A 25,823-nucleotide genomic window follows, 5' to 3' on the forward strand; every position below is an offset into this window, starting at 1 on the left:
TTTTCATTACCACAAATATTAATTTTTATAAAACTATCAATCAATGCTTAGACCATATTTGCCACTTCAATACATTTTATATCCTGGACTTCATTTTTAAAACAAACATTACTACAGTGTACGAAGATATGAATGGAGATGAGATATAGTCCCAAAGTGAGGGTAAATGAGAGTGAGGGGGTAATTCAGAGTCCCTACAGCTCCCTTCATCATTTCAACCTTTTCTTTTATCTGCTATCAACTTCCCCAGTTGGATGCCTAATACTTGTAACATCACTTTTTGGTTTTGATCCATAAGAAAAGATAAAGTTTCTCTGATGCTCAGTATCCCACCAAGTCATCTGCCCCTACTTTATAGTGCTTCCTCACTCTTTCTTCACCCAGTTTCCCACCTCTCTCTGTCTCTACCTTTGTCTCTCTCTTTCTCTCTGTCTCTGCCACACACACAGTCTGACTGGTCTTTGATTTTCAGTAGAAACCATTGGTATTCGCAGTCTGCTCTGTCACATCATTGAGAAGATATACTTACAATATAAGAGATACCCTGTGACCATCCTTTTTCCATGTTGCTTAAAGTTGTACTTCAAAGGGGTTCAGCACAAGGTGTGGAAAAAACCCAGTCCTGAGAACCTGGAAGCCCAAGTTCCTCGTTTTTGGCCAAGCTGTATTGCTAACTTGCAGTCTGACCCTGGGCAAGTTGCTTGTCTCTGTGGCCTCATTCCATCTTTATTAGATGATCTCAAAGACTCCTTCCAGCTCTGACATGACATACTTATGAACAGTCTCATTCTTTTAGATGCTTTTTTCAAATATTTCTTGAACCTTCCCTGTTTAAAAAATAACTTGTGTAAGGTGACTTCTTTCTGGACATCAAATGTCTTTGCTTCCATTCCTTCTATGAGTCCAACCCCAAGAGACAGAGGGCTCCATCTCAGGGTTTTCTTGTCAGCAGTACCACTCTTGATCCACTCAACCAGGTGTTCCTTCTTGAGTCCTGTGCTTTTGAGGCTCCTATTCTTGCCCTCCTCCTCCCCACACGATAGTGGGTCTGTCAGGCCAAGGAGATTTGCCCACCTGCAATCTTCTTTCTCTCTTCTAGACTAAGCTCTTCCTACTCAAGAAATGCAGAATTCCCTGTTCTTGAGGCCCCGAGTTTGCTTCCAGGACCTCCTTGGGCTTCTGCTTCTCTCTGTCCTCTTAAGGGCAAACTGTATTCCCCAAAGTGTGGTCAACAGGTGGCTATTTGTGGAATTTCTGTTTAGAGTCATGAACAGAGCTTGGATATATAGGGCAGAAGCTATACATCTGTACACAAGTCTCTGAGGTTAGTATGGACAGAAGGGTGGATGGACCATTGGAGGGGGTGGGGTTGGAGACAACCATTTGCACATTCACCTCAGGCTTGCAATGTTAAGGATGGACCTGCTTGTAAGATATGGTGTCTTGTAAAGAGATACACAGAGCAGTCAAGAAGAGAGGCTTTTAAAAGATTCTATGAATTATTTGTGGCCACAAAGGAGGACTCATAACTGGAATGAGTGGGCAATATAAAGAGCATAGGGAAGCCACAAACTTTTCATCTTTGGCTCAAGTTAAATGCAAGTTATGGACACAAAGGTAATTTATAATTTCTTGTCTGGTCTTCATATTGCCAAATTAGAGTTATGCTCTCATGGGTACAAAGTGTGATTTTATATTAACAGTAATGACAATAGATTATTGAACCTAACCTGATTCCTTTGCTGACATTATTTCTCTCTAATTGTGTTGATCTATTTTTCTTCAACTCCCTTCCCTACCAAAATAAAAGTCACTAGGTAAAGCAAAACAATCTCTTTAGGCTGATCTAGCCAACCCTCAATGAACTAATACATCTGAGACCAGAGTTGTAATAAATGGTTTGTTTAAAAGCATGTTAATCCCAAACCTCATTTATCTAATTCTCACAACATAGTGTTTTTTGGGATTAGGAGTCATGATTTTGCAAATTTGGTTCTGTAACTTATATCCATATGATATTTCAAAAGGACCAAGATGGAAAAGTATGTGCCCTTTAAAATGGTTTTAGTTGTATTTCTACCCAAGTCAAAAAATTAGCTTGGGAAAATTCCACCCAGTTTACAAATTAGCTGGATGACATCGAACAAGTTATTTACCCTCTTAGGGACTCAATTTCTTTAACTGTAAAATGAGGAGGTTGAATTAAATGGTCTCCAAGTTTCCTTAAATATCTAAGATTTTATGATTGCCTATGATTTTATAAGCAGTTATGCCTGGAGCTATTTAGCAGGGAAAACTGCAGAATGTGAAAACCTTTAGGACTTAGCAAAGAAATGAAAAGACCATTCATCAGGAAATGGGGTCAAGCTAGAGAGCAAAGACTGTAGTTGCCTGAGCAACTTGAGTTTGAAAAGAAATTATTACAGCGTTAAACACAGGCCTCTGTAGGCCAAGGAGAAAGAAAAGAAATGAGAGCTCCATCTTTTCCTGTTGCTGTCTTGGAAGAGAAATCATATGATAACTGCTTAACTTTCCGGAACAAGGTGAAGTATAAAAGAAACAAACACATACATAGAATACCTAATGATAAGGTGGCTATCATTGTATCTGCTACAGCTTCTTTCCTAGTGTTTTAATCAAAGCCTGAAAGTATGAATAGTAACTCTCCATGGGTACTTCAGTGACTACCCCCAGCATGCGAATTTTCCCTCCTTCTTTCAGTATCAGAAATTCCCCCCAGTCCTACAACTACAAATCTATGCTGAAGCTGGGTTTGAAAGCTATTGTCAAGCCCCCCAGTTCTATTAATGATAAAATGAGAAAGTAAGATGTTCATCTTTGTTGTGAAACTACATCATGATACAGCAGACAAGACTATGAAACTACTTGCTCAGAGTGTTCAACCCAAAGCTACAGTCAAACTACTCTTGAGAATGCAGAGGCTCCCAGAAGGACTGGCCCTTTAGCCCTGTATCTTCCTGCTAGAGGAAGTGAGGAAATACACAGTTTGCCTTGGAAGTCTAACCATATTAAGAGAAACCAATTTCATAGCTGACTCCACATGCTTTGTAATTGATCAAAATGCAGGAAACATCAGGGGTAGGGTGGGAAGGAAATAGTAACAAGAGACCTGTAAAATCTCAGATCTGGCTAATCAGCTCTCGTATAAATAAAAATTGGCTGTATTTCTAATATTAAATTTGAAAATGTGAGGCATAAATATATGCGGTCAATGAATTTCATATCATTTTCTTGGGTTCAGAAAGTCACAAATTTCCTGAACATCAGACAGTTTTCACTGTACTTATGTTTCTGAAATCTGACTCAATGTCCTCTATGATGTGTTTTTGCAAATCTCCTCTTCTTGTTAGAATATTTTGTTGAACACAAAGAATGTGCTAACAACCGTCTAGGAAACAGACACCCATATCTATTAATTTTCTTTGTAACCTAAATAAAATATCATTTCTCGTTAGAAGTTTAGAATCCAGAACAGACCACTGAATATAGGGCTTCTGTGAGCACCGAGTAGAGAAACCCCCACAGCGAAGGAGCTGGTGAGGAGGAGAAGGGAGAGTTTTCACATGCAACATCAGCAATATTTGAACTTTGGGAAAATTTCACGAACAGCTGTTTCTGCAGGAGACTAAGAACAACCACAGTGCCCGTAACATTGTGTTATTTTATCCAACAAACACTGGTAGAGAGCTACTTATGTGGCAGACCCTGTAAATGCTTTACAAATATTTATCTTTGATTTTTCAAAATAACGTTACAGAGTAGGTGATATCATCATCAACATCATCATCACTATCCCCATTTTAACAGATGAAGAAACTGAGGCACAGAGAGGTTAAGTCATTTGCTCAAGGCCCAGAAATAATGAGCGACAAAACCCAGGGAGTGTGGTTTCAGAGTCCGTGCTCCTAACCACTAGGCTCTGCTGCTCCCAGAATAGGTCATTATTTGAGGCGGAGGTAGAGGCAGAGAGTTAGAAAGTGTCCTGGATGCCACAGCCCTTTAGCATCTCACTTCTGTAGTGTGGAAATACTGCCTTTAACTTTAGTAACTTCCACCTCTTTAACCTGGAGACTTTTTCTCAGGTCTGTGCCTCTAAGATGTTCTTAGGATAAAAGATAGGATGAAGTGAACACCAAAAAAGAATTTTAAAAGTGATCTCCAGAGTAACCTTGCTTAAGAAGCTGAGATCAGTGAGCCAAAGGAGAAAATAGCAAGATATGAATGGTTTCTACCAGATCAGAACCCTCTTAGTCACCTTTATAATTTGCATAAAAATCAATAAAATGCTTTTTCTTGCTGTATTTACAGGTTAATATGAATGACTTGTCTTTAGTTTAGGAGAAAAGAAGGTATCAGCTTCTATAAAATATACACTTTGGCCAAAGACCTTGGAGAGTGAGGTCCTTTAAGTATGGCTAAGAAGTAGTACAGAGAAGTTAATCTGAAGGATTATTTGTCAAAATAAAAACTTAAAGAGAATCTATTTACCCATCAGTAGGAGAACAGTTAAATTAAAGAACATCCACGCAATAGAACACAAAGCAATCATTAAAAAGAATAAGATCGATCTATGCATATTTACATGAAAAGATACATGTAACATATTAAGTGAAAAGGGCAAGTTGTAGAACACTTTCATAGCATTATGCCATTTTTGTGAGAAAATGACACAACAAATACTTGTTTTTGTATGTCTTTAACACTTAGGCATGTTTGGATATAAATAGAAAAAGTCTGAAAATAGATGCAAACTCCTAAGAGTGATTACCTTTGGAGAATGTGCTGGGGGGGGGGGGTGGTGAAAAGGAGATAAATTTTTACTTTATAGACTTCCACTTGCTTGCGGTAGGTAAAAGTCACCAAATGCACATGAGTTAAAGCATAATCAAGCACATGGAAATCATTAACAATTGGAGAAATATTAAGAAATAATCAATTATAAATAAGCTGTGTATAAGTTTGACAAATTGACTCATGAGATACATCATATAACCACTTTATACACAAGTTCTTTCATAATTATGCATAAATTACTGTGCTGGCTCTACTAAACTTCTATTTTGCCAATGCTATGGATTTTGAGGTATGATCATTAAAACTTAAAGAGAAAAAAAATAATGCTTTCTAAAGACTAAGTCAATAGTTAATGCACCAGTCTTTTACAATTATATATTCTTTTTAGAAACTCAAATACACATTTATGTGCACACTCACCATATTTCAGACTGATTGTTTGGCAGTGTGGTATGATAAAAACACAGTGCAGTATTAGAAAACCAATCCAGGGTCTATCACTGACTCGCTGTGTAACTTCTGCCACTTAACACCTATGGGTCCCTATTTGATCCTCTTTAAAAACAAACTATGATTCAAAAAAGCAAGAGAATGTTACCTCTCTTGGTTGACTGACAACAGATTACATCTCCAACACTGGCAAAGCCTTGTTAAGCAGCTTACTAAGCAATGCCGAAGATGCCATCTGAAACAGTTATCAGTGTCTGCTCCTTGCCCCTAGCATGCTTCCCCTGCTTCCTCCATGATCCGTTCAAGTGTCATCTTGTGCGGTTGTGGGAGTCAGTAGGGCCAGGCGTTCACCCCTCGCTGACCTCCTCCCCTGCTCCTTCTCCACTTTGAGGTGTGAGAGAAATCCCCAACCCAGGCTGTCCCATGCTCTGCTGCCTAGGAGAGCCCAGCCCAATCTGCGCACTGTAGCCAGAGCTACAGATCTCTTTAAAACATATGTGTAACTATGTCATCCCCTTTAAAAGTCTTGATCACGGATTTCCATCATTTACAACCAAGTCCATACTGTTGGCCCACCATGAAAGCCTCTTTCTGCCATGGTCCCAGTCCATTTCTCTAGCCTCCTCTCCTGCCGTCCAACTCCCACCCAATTCCTCGTATGCAAAATCTTCTAGCCATACGGAAATGTCTCCAGTTTACTATATGCAGGACCATATTCTCTTAGCAAAACCCTCGAGGCCAGAGATGTTTCAGAATTCATAACTGTTTAGATTTTCAGCAGGTAATCCCACACTTATATGTATATTACGTAACACCCCAGAGGGTCCCAGGCATCAACTCTTTAAGCACCAATTTATGCACCAGTTCTTCACACACAGTTCTTCAAACACAAATATTTCTGCAGCAAACCTAGAATAGTCACATTAAATGAATGTGATATGGTCGCAAAAGGCCTCAGTCACTTCAGGTCTGGTTTTGTCACCAAGCTACTTCCCTTGGCCCCTACAGATCTATTACCCATCCCTTCCCACCTGCTCTGTGTCCAGGAAACTGATCTATTTGGGCTTCAGTTCCACCCTCCATTGCCCACAGGCTTCTGACAGGGTCCAGCCAATGGGGAGCTCAGCACACTATCTGGGAAGCCTGGTATACTTCCTTCTCCTAAAGGACAGCCATCTGTGGGCAGTTGACCTTTAGGCAGTTGTATTCCCACACTTCTTTCCTTCTGGCTTCCAAGAACCACCCCCTCCTCTCATCTCCTTGTATCTAGGGATCATAACTGTTCCCACTAGTATCAGGGTACCATCCCACCATCACACTGCTATCCTTCCATCACATTCCCATCCCTTGTGCCAGCACTCTACCCACACCTTTGTAAGTGGTCTTTTTTATAAATCCTCTTCAGATGATCCCAATTTGAGAATGCCGTCTGTTTCTTGAAGGGTTCCTGACAAAGGCAGCACACAAATGAGTTCTAATGGAGTCAAGTTTCCCTACCTAATGGGTTAAGAAAAAGCTTCCAGCTTTTAGAACTTTTTGGATTTCAGAATTCCATCTAAGATATTGTGAACCCATACAGCTACTGTTTCTTTCTTCTGTTTAATACATACTGCTCCTTCTGTCTGTAATGCCCTTCTCCAATTGGCTAACTTAAATTTAGTCTTTAAACACCATCTGTACAGTGAACTTCAAGGGTAAACTGACCACTCCCCTGTAGACAGCCCCCATCCAACAGTCCTGGACACCTGTAAAGTCTTTGGAACAGCCTTGGAAAATGTATGTGAGTATGGGGCTTGAAGAGAAAACTCCACCAGGGAAGTGACGGACTCACAAGTACTGTTAACGTTCAACATATGTCAAATATATACTGAATGAAAGACTTTAAATTTCTTAATATTGCTGTATTCAAGAAACAATGGATGAGTGTCTTCGTAAATGACTAAAATTTTGTGGTCTTTAAACTTCTTTGGATCACCCTCTTGCACCAAAGACTCACAGAAAAAGCATAAGCAGAAATTTTTGAAAAATACTCATCCTTAGTAGGTGCAATGCATTTCTGCATTTCCTAGCCTATTTTCATCAATACAACTATTTAAAAATACGATCACACTCCAGAAATGGATCATGCCACGCCCAGCGCAAAAGACACCAAACTAAACAATATTTGTTGACAAATGCTTCCAAACATTGTCAAACAAAGAACCAAATTAACTAAAATTGTAACTGCAGTTTAGTTAGTTTTTTACCATTTACACTTTCATGTTGTTTCTCCCATTTTCAGTAACTTGCTCTCCTGAGCAGGGGCAGGAATTCCTGTCCTAAAGTTGGATGACATCTGGCCAGAACCAGGACGTGTGCTGAGACAGAAACCAGAGCAGCCAGCAGTCTGGGAGTTGGGACTGTCTTAGCCAATTTTGGATATTTAGTCACCTTATCTGAGATTACATGGAAACTCAACTTTTTTTCAGTCTCTCAGAAGGCAGCTTTCATTGTGTAATTTAAAAGAACTTTTTTCTGTGTTGTTTAATGGTTTGGGTTAATTTTAAACAAGGGTTTATGAAATGTGAGCTGGTGCCAGGAAAATGTGGATCAATTGTTGCTTCCCTAGAGAAAGTAGTGGTGCTTTTAATAATAGATCCTAGAATAGTGTCTATATTTCTTTTAGGACTTAAAAGGCAAAGTAAAATACACGTTAGATAGGGGGTTTTTGGTGTGTATGTAGACTAAATTACAGGAGATCTGAGTAAGAAAAAAATTCTTCTAATTAGACTCTTGTTTATACCAAGAAGATAATCATTTAAGTGCCCTTGAAAGAAAAGGAGTTAATTATATGACTACTGTATCGTTTAGGACTAACATTGGCTGCATGTGACAGAAATCCAAGATAGTGCTAGATAATAGTCTTATCTTAAATAAGATAGTATTTAGCTAACTAGGAAAAGACAAGAGGTAGGTAACCCAGAACTGGCATGGCTCCAGGATGTCAAGAGACCAGGATTCTTTCCTGCTGTTTACTACTGGGATTTCTGTCAATGCATTCAAATTCTAGATAGCTGGAAGGAGGAATGACGGAGGAATAGCATGCCCCTTTCCTTTAAAGACATGTCCAGCAAATTGCACAGACCTTGTCCTTTTATAGCCCCCTAAACAGAATATAAATACATGGATGTACTTAGCTGCACTGAAGGCTGGGAAATGTAGTCTGTATACCAGAAGGCCATTTGCCTAGCTAAAGAATAGTTCTCTTACATAGGAAGATGGAAAGGATGGATATGGGGGAAAATGAGCAATATCTCCCGCAAATATACATGGCCTGGGATTGATAAACCTTTAGGCTTGATTTCTGCGGCCTTTGCCTGTCCTTCTCAAACAGCCAATCTTCTCCTTATTCTTTAATCTAGGGTTAAAGGGAATTACAAAGAGCACTAGTCTACTTAGCTTAGTTGATTACTTTGCCTCTGTAGGCAGAGCCTGCCATGCCAAGACAGCCTGTGGATGGCTCAATCTAGAGTCAATCAGGGGCCAGCCAGGTGGCTATAGTGATTAAGTTCACATGCTCTACTTTGATGGCCCAGGGTTCGCCAGTTTGGATCTCAGGCGAGGACCTACTCACCACTTGTCAAGCCAGGCTGTGGCAGGCATCCCACAAGTAAAATAGAGGAAGATGGGCACAGATGTTAGCTCAGGGCCAATCTCCCTCAGCAAAAAGAGGATTGATGGCGGATGTTTGCACAGGGCTAATCTTCCTCAAAAAAAATTTAAAATAAATAAATAAAAAATGTAGAGCCAATTAAACCCTAACCACAAGGTTGGGAAACAAGGTCTAGCTAGAAGTGGGAAGAGAGAAATGAATGCTGCGGAGGCAATCAACAAATATCTTTCCACAATGTCTAAAAGGCAGCTCTAAATTAACATGTTCAAATAAAACATGACTTCTCTCTCAAATTGCACCCCGAAATGAACCACCATCCACCCAGTTGTTTAAGCCAAAAACCTAAGTATAACCCTCAAACCTCTTTTTCTCTCACTGCTAACAGCCAATCAGGATTAGCTACGTAATTTGTGGGGCCCAATGAAAAATGAAAATACAGGACCCCTGTTGAAAATTACCAGGAATTTCAAGGCGGCAACAGCAGACCATTAAACCAGTCATGGAGTCCTAAGTATAAGGCCTGGTGCGACTGCACACAAAGCTAGACCTGCATCCAGTATACATATACACATTGTGTAAGTTCTACCTCTGTGATAATTAATTTTAAGGGTCAACTTGACTGGGCCACAGAGTGCCCAGACATTTCCTCAAACATTATTCTGGGTGTGTCTGTGAGGGTGTTTCTGGATGAGATTAACATTTGAGTCCATAAACTGAGCAAAGTATAGAGATGTTTATATAGAGATATTTAATAAATATATAACTAAATTCATATATATATATATATATCTCAATTTGTTATAGGACTTTGCCCTTATACAACTGTGGGAGCTGATTAAACAGTGTATGTGTCTGCTGGCAGAACCTGGGGCTGGCACTTAGAAGGGATGCTGCACATGAAGAGAGAGATGCGAGGATCAACTGGAACCTGTGAGGATAAATTTGAACCTACAAGGATGGACTAGAATCACTGTCAGGCTCTCACCACCTCTGAGCCTCCAACTTTGATGAGGGTATGCGCCACACAGGAGATGCTGACGCCCTTAGTCATGGAGCTAAATATGCTCCTGGTCCAGGATTTAGAGAAGCTGAAGGAGGAAATGCGGCCAGAGTTGAAGGAGCTGTGGGCTGGATGTTGCCTAGACCAGCCAGGTGAGCCTGCAGATTACAACAGTGTGGGTGCGCTGCAATGGTGCCTTGTGCCCTGCTCCGACCTTCTAACTGTAAAAAATGATAGAATACTATTTTCTTTCTGCCTTCCAAATGGCATACAAAATGCTCCTTATGAGGCTTGCTGACCCTGAGCCATGCAGAGAAGGGAATTCTGGGAAACATAATTCTGGTTTAACTAAATTGACTCCACACTCCCTCAATTAACTCCAACATGGCAGCAGTAGATATCATTTAAAAATCCAAATCAGACCATTTTTCCTTCTTAAAGCCTTCCAAATGCTTCCCCTCGCATCTAGAATAAAACCCAAACTTTTGACAATAGTTTACAAGGCTGCACAGGATGCAACCCCTGCCCTCCTCTGTGCTCATTTCATTTTGTACCACTTTCTCCTTGAGCGCCATTCCTGAGCCACCAGCCTTCTACCTGTTCCTCAAACGATGAGGTCATTCCTATCTGAGGGCCTTCCCACCAGCTGCAGCATCTGCCTGCAACTCTCTTCCCATTGATCCAGCTTCACATCACCAGCTCTCTTTTTGTTCACATTTCTGCTCTTATGTCACCACCTCAGAGACCTTCCCTGACTGATGAATCTAAAGACGTCCTCACACATCTCAATTCTCGCTCACATCACCCTGTCCCAATACTCTCAATTATCTTGTTTAATTATTGTTTACTTGTTTATTTTCTGCCTTTCCCACCACCCTCTCTATCACAACGTAGGTTCTATAAGAGCAAAGACTTTGCCTCTCTTGTTTCTCTGCCTGGCACGTGACAGTACATTTTAAAATACCAGAAATTTATTTTCTCATGTTCTGGAGGATAAAAGACTGAAATCAAAGTGTCAGCAGGGCTATGTTCCCTCTGCAGGCTCTAGGGAAGAATTCTTTCTTACTTCTTCCAGCTTCTAGGGGCCCCAAACATTCCTCGACTTATGGTAGCATAAGTCCAACCTCTGCCTCCGTTTTCACATGGGCTTCTCTCCCATGTGTCTATGTGTCTTTCTGTGTCCTTTCCTTTTCTTATAAGGATATCAGTCCTTGGTATTAGGGCTCACCTTAAACCCAGGGTGTTTGTGTATCAAAATCATCAATATCGTTTGCAAAGACCCTATTTCCAAATAAAGTCACATTCACAGGTACCCGGGGTTAGGACTTGAGCATATCTTTTTTGGTGACGTAAGACAACTCATTACAGGATTGATTAAAGATTCCTATTATGCCTGCTGCTTCTACTGAGACAGGGTCCCTCGTAGACCTGAAATTGAGATCACCTTTTAGAACCCACAGTGAACGCTATATGCTACAAGAAATATAAACATTTCCAGCTGATAGAGAAAGGGAGATTTTTACATTCCCCTGAAAAATTAGAGGAGTGGCAGTCAGGACATGGACAACAGCTAATTAAAAGTTTTCAGGATCCAGAATTAGGAATTTATGTGATTGCAAAGCTGCCAATGTGTCCCTCGTGGTACACGGGGTAGCCGAATGCTTAATAATACTCAGAAAGTGGTAAATTGCCTGGATTTGGAAGTCAGATTTTTGACAATGTAACAGCTGAAAGGAGAAATGACCTTTGCATTTGTGTTCAAACTTAAGAGGCTTTTGCCACAGAGCATTCTACAACACTGCTGGAAAGCAGTTTGGAAAAAATCAGGCTTGTTAGAGCAAGTTGCTGTAGGACCAATTTAAAGCAAAGCACTACAGGAGAAGGTCAGAACTTCTGTGAAAATTTAAATTATCCTCCCCACTCCTTGCTTTTAAAAAAGTTAATTCAAGGGGAGGAAGAGAGAAGACTGACTATTCAGGGAACTGTTAAGGGTTAGAATTCAAGTCACCAGTCCAGCCGTACATAGCTCAGCCACCTGAGTTCAGATTCCTAACTCCCAAAGCCCCATGACTACAGAATAAGTGGCTTCCTTACTTTGGACCAGAGAGCACACTGGAAAAAGCCCTGGGTCTTAAACAGGAATGATCACTACTGAATTTTTATCTAATTGGGAAGCCAGGCCCTAAACAGAGGATGAGTAACATCTCACATATTTGCCCCTGGAATCTAGCGGCCACCAGAGACAGATTTAAAACCCACAGCACTAAAGGGGTGGGAGCTGAGAAGAGAAATGCCTCTGTCTGTTCTTGCTCTTGTCAGATGGGTGTTTTTTGGTAGAATGCATGTTTTTGGATAGAATGCACCTGTGAGAAGAGCCCTACCACTGTCCTCCAGAAATTAAGATCCAGAAACAGGAGAGGGGTCACACAGTCACACTCTCCTGACTCCATAAGCAAAGGAGCTTGGTAGATACTACAGCTCCACCCTCCCTCCTTGGTTGGCATAGGAGCTGGTATTAAAGTAGTCAGAGGGCCCATCGGTGAGGGTCCAGAGGTTGGCCATGACCAAATGTGGTCAAAGCTGCCTGCTTTTGGGGTAACTGTGGAACCCCAGTGAACCAACACATGTGGAGTCGGGGTAGGATGCTGCTACCTAACTAGACCCAGAAATCCATAGGTATTCTTGCCAATAGAGCTTTAGAGAATATCTCCAGCAATGCTTTAGGAGACTGGGACTAGCCTGTGAGTCGGAGGTGGTCCAACTGCCTTAAGGAAAGTACAGCTTTACTGTGTTTTACCTTCTGATCCCAACTCACCTCTCCACCTCCAGCCCCTGCTACACTGCCCTTGGAAGTCATGGAGCAAAATATGCAAGAGGCTGCAAATATTTTTTTCTCAAGGAAATATATGATGGGAAAGAGGATTTATTCACATATCTTCTTAGAAAGGGAGACGTTTGTTGGAAAAATTCTTTGATAATTGCTTGGGGGGAGAAACTGACACCTGAGGGGAGCAGATTTTGGTGGATTGTCTGCAGGAGGCAAGTGGATGGTTTTATTGGTTGTTCCACAGAAGGGGAAGAGAAGAGAGGAAAGATAAGAGGTGGGATGAAACAGAAGATGTGAGGTCTCTGCTAGGCTGCTCACTTGGGGGCAGGAAGAGGCTTTAAAAAGCATGAAAACAGTTTCAAAATTTCTGCCTTTAAAATTCTCCAAAAGGCACATGAAAGATTCTGAAAGTGTGAACTCTTTTCAAGTGCAATTATCTTGGGAGCACGTGGTACTGGCTGAGTTGCTCCCAGGTCCCACATCCTTTCAGTGGAAGCCCTATCCCCTGGTGACTCCTTTACTGACTTCAATAAAGTATTTAAACACACACACACAACTTAAAGTGAATGGATGTTTTTCCAGAAACTGATGACAAAGCTAGGTTCCATATTCAAAGTGTTATTGCTAAAAAGGAGATACATAGCCCTGGAGGTTAAGACTACAGAGGAGGACAGACACACACTATAGTGGAGCAAACTGCAAGAACTCACAGGTGTCATGAAGATTGTTACAGGCCACAGAATTGAATTTTCATCCAAGTTAACCAGAGATTCCAGGAGTAGGAAGCCCCCAGCTGAGAGTATGGTTATTCTAACTTTGCCTCCTCCCTTTCATTACCCATATTACTTCTGAGAGAGTTTTCTAAGACACAAATCTAAGCATGCCATACCTGTGATCAAAATTCTTCAATAATTTTCCATTGTCTACTGGATTAAAAGAAAGAAGAATAACAGAAAATCTTTGCAAGGCATTTAAGGCCTTTCCTAGCTTCTTGCAAAGTGTTTGGTGAGCAGTAGGTGCTCTAAATGTGGAGCATCAATGAGCAGGGCAGGCTCTCTCGTTTCTATCAGGTCTCAACTCAAAGATCACAGAACTCCTCAGTAAGGTCATCCCTGGCCATCTGCTAAAATGCCAATGAGCCCTCCTCCCCAAATTTTCATAGCCCCCTTCTGTGCTTATTTTTTCTCCTCAGTTCTTATCAATATTTCACAAATTATATATTTTACTTATTTAATTTATTGTTTGTCTCCCTCAGTGGGCATATAAATATATAAAGTATCAACATAATAAATATAAAATCTATGAAGACCTGGATTTTTGACTTTTAAATTTGTCCACTGCTCTATTTTCAGTACCTAGAACAGGACTCGGCACGTAGCTAGTGCTTAATAAAATATATGGAGGATGGATGGATAAGTGCATGGATCATTAAAGCCTCAGCTCAAAGGCCATCTCCACCCGAGGCTACCAGACAGACTGAGATATTCCTTCTCCCCACTCCTGTCCCATGCACATTTTTTCTCATCATACTGTACTTCTTTGTCTGCATGTTGTTCTGAACTGAAAACCACAGCTGAAGGCAAGGGCCTCACTGCTTTATCTTTATATATTTAGAAGTGAATCCCTTGTGCTTGGGACACGATATATCACTGAATAAATGTATTATTGATCATGTCCCCATTTTAAAGATGAGAAATCTGAGGTTCAGAAAGGTTAAATAACTTTTAAGGACACACAGTAGTTGTAGAAGTAAGATACTAACCCAAACATATGCCCTGCCATTCCTTTACTTTTCCTTGTACTATTACCATCTCTCCCTACAATGTTCTATCCTGCCCCAATTTCTCTTTATCCATATTGTACTTATCATTAAGTTCCATTCAAATCTCACCTATTCAATGAAATCTTCCTGACGACTCTTGTTCACAGTAATTTCTCCGTTTTTCTCCAGAAGGATCTTGAGATAGCTCTCAGGATAAATGGGGGAGGTTATGAGGTATGGTATGTGGCCTTGGAGAACAGCTTATCCATGTCCCATCTGTGTTCCACACTCCACATTCAGGCTTTTGGTGCAAAGTCCTATTTATTTTACAGGTAATGCACCCTCCATTGGTCCCCAACCTCAGGTAATATTCTCTCATGGTCTGCACACCTCTCCTAAGGATTTATGTGGCTGGTGATGGATGCAATTGTTTGCATGGTTTGGCTGAGCTGAGCTCCCAGGAGAAGCTGCAGAATGGAGCAAGTCTCCAAGGGTTATCTGAACAAACAGCATCCCACTCTGGGATTAGCACTCAGGACACCTAAAGCTTTTCCCCTCCTCTCTCCATCTCTGCTTCTATTGGAAGCAGGGGCTTCAATCTTACTCAAAGGTGACTCCTCCAAGTTTGCTAAATGAGAAGCAAAAGCCTATTTCCTATTAGCCATTTCCTCATGTTACCGCATCAAAAACAGAGACTTAATGGCCCTATTTCTCCCTTTTTAAACAGAGGAACATATACCAACATTAGAAATAATTTTGGCTGTCAATGATCCCTGAAAAGTAATGCAAAAAGTTATTCACAGTCGAAAAAATATGCTTGTTACTTGTTCTCATTTTCTCATCTCTCAAGCTGAGACAGTTATAATCAGAACCTGCAAAAATCCACAATAAATTCTTCTCTAATGTCTTTTGTACTTAAAATCCTCAGTACATACCTAAGCATCTGAATCATTAATAATGTGTCATCCTAGTCTGTAACTGTACTACAACATTTAACCCTTAATTGTGTCTACATAAAATGTTGAGTTATCTACAATTTGGGAAGTAGTGAATTAAAAATGCAGGTCTGTCGGGGCTGGCCCCGTGGCCGAGTGGTTAAGTTCGCGCGCTCTGCTGCAGGCGGCCCAGTGTTTCGTTAGTTCGAATCCTGGGCGCGGACATGGCACTGCTCATCAGACCACGCTGAGGCAGCGTCCCACATGCCACAACTAGAAGAACCCACAACGAAGAATACACAACTATGTACCGGGGGCTTTGGGGAGAAAAAGGAAAAAATAAAATCTTTAAAAAAAAAAAAATGCAGGTCTGATATTAGACTACCTGTGTTCAAACCCTACCTCCATCGTTTATCAGCTGTGTGACATTGAGTCATTCCTTAATTTCCTCATTTTAAAACAGGATCCTATCACTTCATAAAGTTGTTATATTTACTATAAAAATATCATTAATAAAGGATAACAGCTATTTGAGGGTTTGCTATGTACTAGGCATTATGTTGAGCCCTTTACAACCACTTCATCTAATTGTCAGAGCGATTTGAAGAAACTAAGACGCTGAACGCAGGGGTCTGTACATTGTAGACAACCATATAGCTCAAATGAATGAGGCTCAGAAACTAACAAGGTCCCTGCTGGCAGGTCATTGGTAGAGGGAGGAGAGGAGCCCAGTTATGTCTGTCCACAGAGCCACGACCATGGCCCCTATACTATTCTGACAATGCACAGAGTGCCGAGCACTATGCTGGCACAGAAACGCCCTAGTCCAAGGCGTTTTATCACTGGCCCTCCGCCTGAGAGAGGACTAGCCCAGTGGGCTTTGAACCCGGGCTCGCCAGTTTCCAGTGGGGCCTTGAGTCCACTGCTTGGGGCTACAGGGTTTCCCTAGCCGAGGTTTAGGAGTGAGATGAAAAAATACATCCTTCTTCACTCCTCTATTTTCTTCCCCCGGCAACTAGGGCGCGAGGTGAGCAGCGCAAGGCTTGGGGACGCCCCTCTGGAGGCCCCTTTCCCACAGACTAGCAGGCGGCGCCCAAGCAAGGGCGGCCCTGGGGTAGGGGGAGCCTGTTTCCAGCCGGACGGCGTCCCTGAGCGCTCCCGAACGCCGCGCCTGCGCGCTCAGCGCGTCGCCCCGCCGACCCCGCAGACGTGCGCTCGCTGCCTTCGCGGCGCCCGGGTCCTGAGATGTGCTGCTGCGGGGCCCGCGCCAGCGCCGGGTGCGTGAGGAGGACTTCAGGAACCCGGGTATGAGGTGGAGCGACCCCCGGGAAGGGGTGGGCCTGCCTCGATCCCTCCAAGGTGCCCGGGGACCCAGAACGGGGACGCCACGACCTCAGCTCCTTTTCCTTTCCCACCTCCACGCCTCCCGCCTGCGTCTCGCGGGGAGCGGGAATCTCGCGGAGGCAGGCGCAGGAAGGATGCTTTCCCCGTGGGGTGGTATCACAGATAGCGTTTTCCCTCCGGCTGCGGCCGAGGCTGTGTTTATCCTTGCTCTTCCTTTCCTGGTGTGGGATTTTGCCGTCTGTGCCCTCGGGTCGACCCCTAGGTGCTTATTGGTTGTGGCCATTAGGGCGACGGCCAGATGTCAGGGTCCTCTGAGGGTTCAAGGCCAAGAGAGGGGGCCGGGGGAAGTGTGGCAGAAGAAGCTACAAAGAGGGAAAGGTTGTGATTAATGTCCCCTGGGAGTATTCCCCAGCTGAAAGTTGTCCAAGTTTCTCGCAGTTCTTTCGTTTCTGGTTCATTTACCTTTCTGATGTCCTCAGTTTGAATGGTGTTCATTAAGACCAGAAAACCAACAGGCTTTCAGCCTTGAAGCATCGTTAGAATTTTTTGAGATCAGTTTTTACAGTCTTCCCACGGAATGGATCTTGCTGTTGTCGGGATAATCTTCGGGTTGAACCATTGAGATTTACTATTTCATTTTTTATTTTCCGTTTGACATACGAAAAATGACACAGTCTTGGGTTTGTTTTTGAAAACATTACCGACAAAAAAAAAAATGAATCGAGAGCAAAGAGAATCAGTCGAAGTGATTTTTGGAGCTCTATCAGGTTAATGCGCACCCTGGATAAGTACATATGGGACTGCACTTGGAGCGTTGGGGCTCCCTGAGCTGTCACTTATAAATAGCAGCTGAGATCACCGCTTGCCACCAGTGGTTCTAACAATATAGGGCTCCCAGTTAAGCGTTTTTTCCCACATGGTGTGGAGGCAAGTGACAATAGTATCCAGGCTTAGTGCTAGTGGTAGGTGATCAGCTATAGACTTTTTGACATGGGAGCTGTAGGTAGTGAATTCCTGTTATCATTAGAGATGCTTGTCATGTATGTGGTTCTCGTGTGGGAGTTTTTTTCAGGAGCGTTCTACAGAAACTCGTAAAGGGAAGGAGAAATATACAATAGGAATTGAGGAGTCCAGCTCCAGGTGAAAACCCTGCGTGTGATTTTTCGGGCCCCACCATAGACAATTGCATGGCTTTGCCTGGCTGGCCTCATCCGGGGAGGCTGCCCTCCCCACACCAGACTTGTGCGTGGCCAGTGCCTTGTAGTTTTCTGTAGGGAGTTGCAATCAAGGACTCACCCCTTCCTTCCCACAAGCCATACTCCTACTGTGCTGCCTTCCTGGCTCAGGTACCTCCATTCTGAGGGCCTTGGCTGAGGTGCTCTGCATGCATCTCCACAAGACCTCCTTACTGGGGAGAGGGGGCTTGACTGAGGTGCTTTTCTCCTATTTGACATAGGATCCTTCCACTCCTTGCCCTTACTTCTTTTCCCCTGGCCCACAGGCCTGTAAAGAGCAGAAGCCTTTTGTCCCGGCCTCCTCTGTAGGGATGGTTGTGTGCACTGCATCTACCTGACCCTCACCTACTGTTGCTTTGTTTAGCGGACCACTGGGAATCCAGTACTTCTTTTGCCTCCTGCTTGCACTGTCGCAGTAGGTGAATAAAGCCTTGATTATTACTTTCAGTTGGCTCATTGTCCTAATTGGCTACCTTGATACCTGATTACTTGATAGGATTTAAATAAATTGCCAAATTCTTGGCAGTTCGGTGGATTCATAACTTAATTTTAAGCCTCATCACTGCTATTGTGTTAACGTGCTTGGGGATTTGGAGGGTTTTCACCTGTAATTTCTCTAATTCAGTGTTTTGAAAAACATATTAATAGCACCAACAACTGATTGTCGCTAATGTGAATATCTAGGTTATATGGTGTATTTTTAAAATTAATATAATGGCTTGCAGTCGTGTTATTTTATTTTGCATAGATTTGTGTAGCATATTCCATTTGACTTCCAGTTAGATTTTTTTTGATAAATATTTCGGGGTTATATGGGCTAATTAAAGAGAACCAGATACTGTTGCTTTCCTTAGCAATCCTGTCTCATCCTGTGGGCCCCAATCTTACCTAATCGATTACTTGGCCACTTGGAATAAAGTGATTGATGTGAGTTCCTCTGTCTAGTGTTGTGTGAAGAGGTATCCCAGGAGCAACTTTCACAAACTTTCTTACCTCTTCCCACAGAAGTTTCACAAAACAGTATCTATCCTTAGTATATGTTATGCAGGCTGATATTTTCTACTTTATTTTATTAAATGAAAATGCTGGTCATGGCCCAAGCTGATTTCGCAATCCGTTAATGGGTAGTGACATAGTGTTTGAAAGACACTGTGATAAAGCAACTAGTCGAAGATATTTGCTCGATAAATGAATTTTTTTTCTGTTTCTTACTCAGATTGCTGAAGAGAATCACAGCAGGTGTGTTTGTGATGTTGTGTTTAAGGTGTCTTCTAGGAGAAGACAGTAAATGGCAAATAGCATTTATGTTGGGTGTTTGCTAAATCAGCTGACAAAAGAACACTGAGTTTCTGGTAGATTTGTCTACTCTTTGATCTCAACTAGAAGGTACAATATTAGACTGAAAGAGTTGGAACAACATTTTTTTTTCTTTTATATCTCTGACTCCCTCATTTAAGGAAAATGCGGTAGTAGAAGAAAGATGAAAAGAAAACGGACTTTTCTGATAGAGAAGACAGGGTATAGGATGGTTGTGAAAATGCCTGGTAAACTTTTGCGTGTGTCATCCAGAGGCATATTGTGGAAAGCATTTTTTATCATTAGATTAACTGTAAGACCAAAATGACCCTTTTATCATATTGCCTGAAAAGTGAACCATACTCAACCTTCAATTGCTGAGCTATAGATAAGTATATAGGTAGCCACTTTGTCTAGCTCATTGCCTCTGTACTTGTCTTTTAGGAACTCCACAAAAAAGTGGAAAGGAGAAATAAAAAGAACTATGAATTTAGTTATTGTGTTTATCTCTTAGAAACCCTAAAAATGATATTAAGCAGATAAGGATAAAGTTTTAAATTTGATTAGTGTTAAGTAATACCTTACATTTATATTTCACTTCACAGTTTTCCAGCATGTTCAGATGCATTTTCTCCTTAGTTCTCACAATTCGGTGTGATAGGCATGCCAAGAGGGGTTCTCCCTGTTTTAGAGATGAGGAATCTGTATTTCCTTCTTCCTGCCACCAAGATCGTACAGTGACAAATCCAGAACTAGAATCCAAGTTTTCTGGGACATTTTCTTTCAGTTGTCCATGTTGTCTTTGTTGATCCAAAGAAGTATTTGAGAATAAATAATGTTAATGATGTGGCTAAGAAATCTGGCTGTCATAACTGAAACATTCCATTCTCAGATCATATCTATGGTATTCTATAATTGAATGCAAATACATCTTAGTTTTATTATTATGTTTTAATTCTTACACTCTACCTTTCCAGCCCAATTTTTAAAAAATGACAAAGCAACTAAATATTGACAAATTTACTTAACAATGAACTAGGAAAATTGGAATTAAAAGGTCTATTGAGGGACAGCCCTGTGGCCTAATGGTTAAGTTCGGTGTGCTCCACTTTGGCAGCCTGGGTTGGGTTCCCAGGTGCGGACCTATACCACTCCTCAGCAGCCATGCTGTGGCAACATCCCGCATACAAAATAGAGGAAGATTGGCACAGATGTTAGCTCAGGGTGAATCTTCCTCAAGCAAAAAGAGGAATATTGGCAACAGATGTTAGCTCAGGGCAAATCTTCCTCAGCAAGAAAAAAAAGTCGGCCAGCCTGATGGCACAACGGTTAAGTGCTCACGTTCCGCTTTGGCAGCCTCAGCAAAAAGAGGAGGATGGGTGGCAGATGTTAGCTCAGGGCTGATCTTCCTCAAAAAAAAAAAATATAGACTGCTGAGGAAGACTAGTCCTGAGCTAACATCCATGCCCACCTTCCTCTACTTTATATGTGGGACGCCTACCACAGCATGGCTTGATGAGCAGTGCCATGTCTGCGCCTGGGATCCGAACCAGCAAACCCTGGGCCGCCAAAGTGGAACGTGTGCACTTAACCGCTGTGCCACTGGGCCGGCCCAAAAAATGTCTATTTAATATTAAGAAATTCAACTCAATCCTCTTTTAATATATCATCTCAATTAATTAGAAATACAGCTTAAAATTATATAGATTGTTAGAGATGTCTTTTAAAGAGTCATCTTTTCTCTATATGTGTGAAATTAGTTTTGTCATTCTAAAGTATTCATCTAAAATGGTTATTAACTTTTAAACACAGGAAAAGTCCAGATTACCCTTTATTAAACCCTTAATATCTTTAGCCAAAGGACAACTTAAATTATTTCTTTTCATATTAGTAAATAATTTTTAAATTAACATTTTTATTTTTAATTTTTAGGCATCTGTGGAGCTTAAGAACACTATGGAGCTCATCAGAGTTTACCACTGAAGAGAATATGATGGCTGAAAACAATTTAAAAATGCTAAAGATTCAACAGTGTGTAGTAGCCAACAAACTACCTAGAAACAGGCCATATATTTGCAATATTTGCTTCAAGCACTTTGAAACACCATCAAAATTAGCTAGGCATTATCTCATTCATACTGGACAAAAGCCATTTGAGTGTGATGTGTGCCATAAAACCTTTAGGCAACTAGTTCATCTGGAGAGACATCAACTAACTCATAATCTGCCTTTTAAATGTAGTATTTGTCAACGCCACTTTAAAAATCTGAAGACGTTTGTGAAGCACCAACAACTTCACAATGAAACCTACCAGAATGATGTTAAACAGGTCAGAAGATTGTTGGAGGCCAAGCAAGAGAAGCCACTATATGGAATGTATCATACCTTTTCCCCAGAGGAGAGATGGGCCTTACACCCGTGCTCTAAGTCTGATCCTGCATACAACCCCACGAAGAAAAGAAAGAATATTCATGCATGTACAATCTGTGGCAAGATGTTTCCGTCACAATCAAAACTTGATAGGCACGCACTTATTCATACTGGTCAGAGGCCTTTTAAATGTGTCCTCTGCAGTAAATCTTTCCGACAGTCAACTCATTTGAAAATCCACCAACTCACACATTCGGAAGAAAGACCTTTTCAGTGTTGTTTCTGTCAAAAAGGATTTAAGATTCAAAGCAAACTTCTGAAGCATAAACAAATCCATACCAGGAATAAGACTTTTCAGACTCTTACATTAAAGGTGAAGAGTCCAGAATCATGTCCCCTGCCTAATAAATTAAATGCAAAGCAGGATGGTTTTGAAAATGGTGATATAGGTGAATCTGAGGAGAATAATCAACTTGATGTCCACTCTATTTATATCGTCCCTTTTCAATGTCCAGAGTGTGAAGAGTGTTTTGAATCAGAACAGATTTTCAATGGACACAAGTGTTTTCCTGCCAGAGGTGGCAAAATTCCAAGTAGGCTCAAAAGAAGCTACAACTATAAAACCATTGTTAAAAAAATCTTGGCTAAGCTAAAACGTGCTGGGGGTAAGAAATTAGATAATTTTCGATCTGAGAAAAAAGTATTTAAAAACAGTTTGTTGAAAAATTGTGATCTTATTTCTGGCGAGCAGAGCCCTGAACAAACCCAGAGAACGTTTATGGGTTCTCTTGGCAAACATGGAACGTATAAGACTGTTGGCAATAAAAAGAAGAAAACATTGACTTTGCCATTTTCTTGGCAAAAGCACTTCCAGAGCCAAAATATGGGAAAAAACTTGAAAGGCATCCTTTCAACAGAAAACGTGTTAACTATGGATAATTCAGTGAATAATAAAGACGTGTCTGTTTATGGGTCATCAGGTGAGGAATTCTATGATAACTGTGAAGTGCTTCAGTGTGGTTTTTCACTTCCAAGTGAAAACATACATGCTGGACATAAGATGTGTCCTTGTGACAAATGTGAGAAAGTGTTTCCTTCTATATCCAAACTACAAAGACACTATTTAATTCATACTGGACAGAGGCCTTTTGGCTGTAATGTTTGTGGGAAATCTTTTAGACAGTCAGCTCACTTAAAAAGACATAAATTAACTCATATTGATAAGATTCCTTATAGAAGGTCTCTTTGCCAAGTAGAATTTGAAAATTTGAACAAACTTTTCATTCATCCAGGCGATAATGTTAACTATAATGCTTCCCAACAATGTCAGCCTCTTGGTTTTCAAAAATATGAGATGTCAGAACCAGATCAAATATCAGAAATAAAAGTTAAGGCAGAATCAGAGGATTTCATTCTCGGTACCCCCTTTAGGAACAGGCAGCCCTATCTCTCCAGTGCCCTTCTGGAATCAGAGCAGAGCCATCACAGTCATTGTTGTAGTTATCCAGGGCGTACTGAGAGGAATGATGGCCTTCTTTACCAATGCAGTGTGTGTTCTAAAAGTTTTAGATCTCCGTCTAAACTGGAAAGACACTATCTAATTCATGCAGGGCAGAAGCCATTTGAATGCTCAGTTTGTGGCAAAACATTCAGACAGGCTCCTCACTGGAAGAGACATCAACTTACTCACTTTAAGGAATGACCACAAGAGAAAGTGGTTGTCTTAAATTCAGTTATGTAACTGACAGAACCACTAACACCTTTGTGATCTCTCTGGTGATCTTGTTCCTAAAGCCTGTAAAATGTATTTATCAAAAGGCCTTCGTTAGGTTGAGTGATTTCGTAGGCAGTTGCTTGTCCTGCATAGTAGGAGGTAAGATACATAGAAAATCACTATGTTTTAGGAACAGCCAAGTTAATTCTTAAAGGGAAGAACATGATTTGATGCCATAAAGTAAACATTTATTTTATTTAAATATATTCTTTGGCCGTATTGAAAATGTTATAAATCCATGATGTGTTACAAATAATTCTGCCTCATTCATTAAAAGGAATTATTCCTTAAGACATGCCATCTCCTTTTAGATACACTCAAAAGACTGAGAGGCAAAAATTGGTTTTTAGCTGCAGCAATAACCCTACTGTATTTCATTTATTTTACATTTCACATGAAAGCGTAATTTTGTCCACCTACGGCTCAAATTCCATTGCAGAATTTTTTCTAATTTACAAAATACAAAGGCAATAAAAATGAAAATGGATGAGAAAATTATCCATTTTCATTGGTCTTTTCCAAGCTATTCTTAGGACTGTGTGGTAGCATCACCTCCTTTTCCACAGGTGATTAGAATTGTTTTTTGCCCAGCCTGCTGTTGTCTTTCCCAAAAGAATTTAAAAGTAGGAGAGAGGCTAGGATGCACCTCTATACATTTACCATGTTTACGTATGAGGAATATTGTCCAAGTGCCATAATCTTTTTGATGATATGTATGCAGTGTTATCTTCTCAGAGAAATAAATGCAGTTCATCTATTTGCATGTTAATGATTGATAGCTGTAGTTGTAGACTTAAGACTCACCTATAGATCTGATTTCCGCAAGACTTTTACATTTACTTTAGTAAAATTTTCTTTTAATGCCTCTTTACTTGAGTGGTCCTATGACAACTATCTTTTGAGTTTGATCAAATGGCAATGACTGAGTCTAGTTCTAATTTGTATTCCTGTGTTTTTTGCAGGACTCTAATGCTACAGAATGTTATTTGATCCTTTGTAAATTGTTATTTTAATTAGCAAGGTAATTATTCCTGTATAGGAATAAAATGCTTATAGAATTGAGGGTATCGTTTTTCTAAACAGTACTGTCATGATTTGGGAAATATTTAATCTTAAAGTATAGAAGACTTACAATCATAAATTGTCCTTCATATTTGCCATTTTTTATAAAATCTTTAATAATGACATTTCCTAACAATAAAAGAAAATAACCATTATCTTTCTAAGGTGGAAAGAACAGGTGGATATTTATGTTAGCACACTTAAATCTAGTGACAAGCCGTCTACTGAGAATGGATAAATGAACCATTGTGAGTTTTGCATCGTACTCTAAGAACTACCTTTGGAGGGGTCTGGGGGAGGGGCGTGGAGAGGGGAGGTTGGTCTGCTTCTTTTACAAGTGAATTTTGAGAAACTTGAGTTTAATTTACAGAGATGAAACATAACAGTATAGATAAAATTCCCATGATGTACAAATGTGCAGAAGAATCATGTTTTAAAGATAATTTCTCTTAGATTTCCTTGAGATATGTTCCTCCAGTGCAAGCAAGATGATGGTTTAGAGTTTGCTTTACACAAAACTTTTCAAGAACACACCTATTACATAAAAGCAAGGAATAACTAGTTCATATTTTCCAGAATAAAGGTTCAAGGGTTTTTTCCTTAATATGTCTGAAATTATGTTTTTGAGGATTTTCCTAAGCTATTTATGTAATTTTATTTGAAGTAAATGTCTCATATACTCTCTTTCCAAACCAAACAGGGAGAGTCCTCACAGTGTTGTGCTTGTATGATGAATAGACTTCATTTGCCTAAGTAATACTACTAGACTTTGTTTTTGACCCATGCCTTTTAAAACTGTTTCATATTGAAAGTTGGAATATTGTAAAAATTTTGTCAAAGATGTACTGTAGTGCTATTTGAAGTACCTGTAACAAAATACTTATTTACCTTTATTATCACTGCAAGCTGCTTGTGGAAACTTTATAGGAATGAAAATAAACTGTATACATCCATTGTAAGAAGAGTAAACATTAGACGTTAAGAGATGATTTGCTGCATGCTAGAACTGTTAGTATTGTCAAATCAATTACTTTGGTTTTCTGAAAAAATAAACTTTATAAATATCTTCAAAGAGAATTAGAAGAATTTTTTGTTTGGGTGATCCTAGGCTTTTGCATGGTTGTTTACTGAAGTAGTTTGGCTGAGTTAGTGGGATTGTTGATTCTTGTTGTGTACTGCAGTAGGGCCTACGATTTTAGGACACAATGTGTGTGTGTTGAAGGAAAGTAGATGGTGGTTAAGATTCTTGAAAAATCCTAATTTCGGATTATTTTTAAAATAAAGTTTCAAATTACACAGTT

The 25,823-nt window shown here is 40.6% G+C and overlaps 1 protein-coding gene across 1 annotated transcript; it reads left to right on the forward strand.

The window, feature by feature from the left end:
* The first annotated feature begins 16,609 nt into the window (after window positions 1-16,609).
* Window positions 16,610-25,257, forward strand: ZNF770 (zinc finger protein 770). Its single transcript, XM_014847312.3, has 2 exons — window positions 16,610-16,746; window positions 21,249-25,257. The coding sequence occupies exon 2, from the start codon at window positions 21,307-21,309 to the stop codon at window positions 23,386-23,388; it is 2,082 nt and encodes a 693-aa protein (XP_014702798.2). The 5' UTR covers window positions 16,610-16,746; window positions 21,249-21,306; the 3' UTR covers window positions 23,389-25,257.
* Window positions 25,258-25,823: the final 566 nt, after the last annotated feature.

This window comes from Equus asinus, chromosome 2 (assembly GCF_041296235.1).
Source record: "Equus asinus isolate D_3611 breed Donkey chromosome 2, EquAss-T2T_v2, whole genome shotgun sequence".
NCBI lineage: Eukaryota > Metazoa > Chordata > Mammalia > Perissodactyla > Equidae > Equus > Equus asinus.

Coding starts and splice junctions, on each gene's coding strand:
- ZNF770 (XM_014847312.3), top strand. CDS start 21,307: ATGATGGCTGAAAACAATTTAAAAATGCTAAAGATTCAACAGTGTGTA.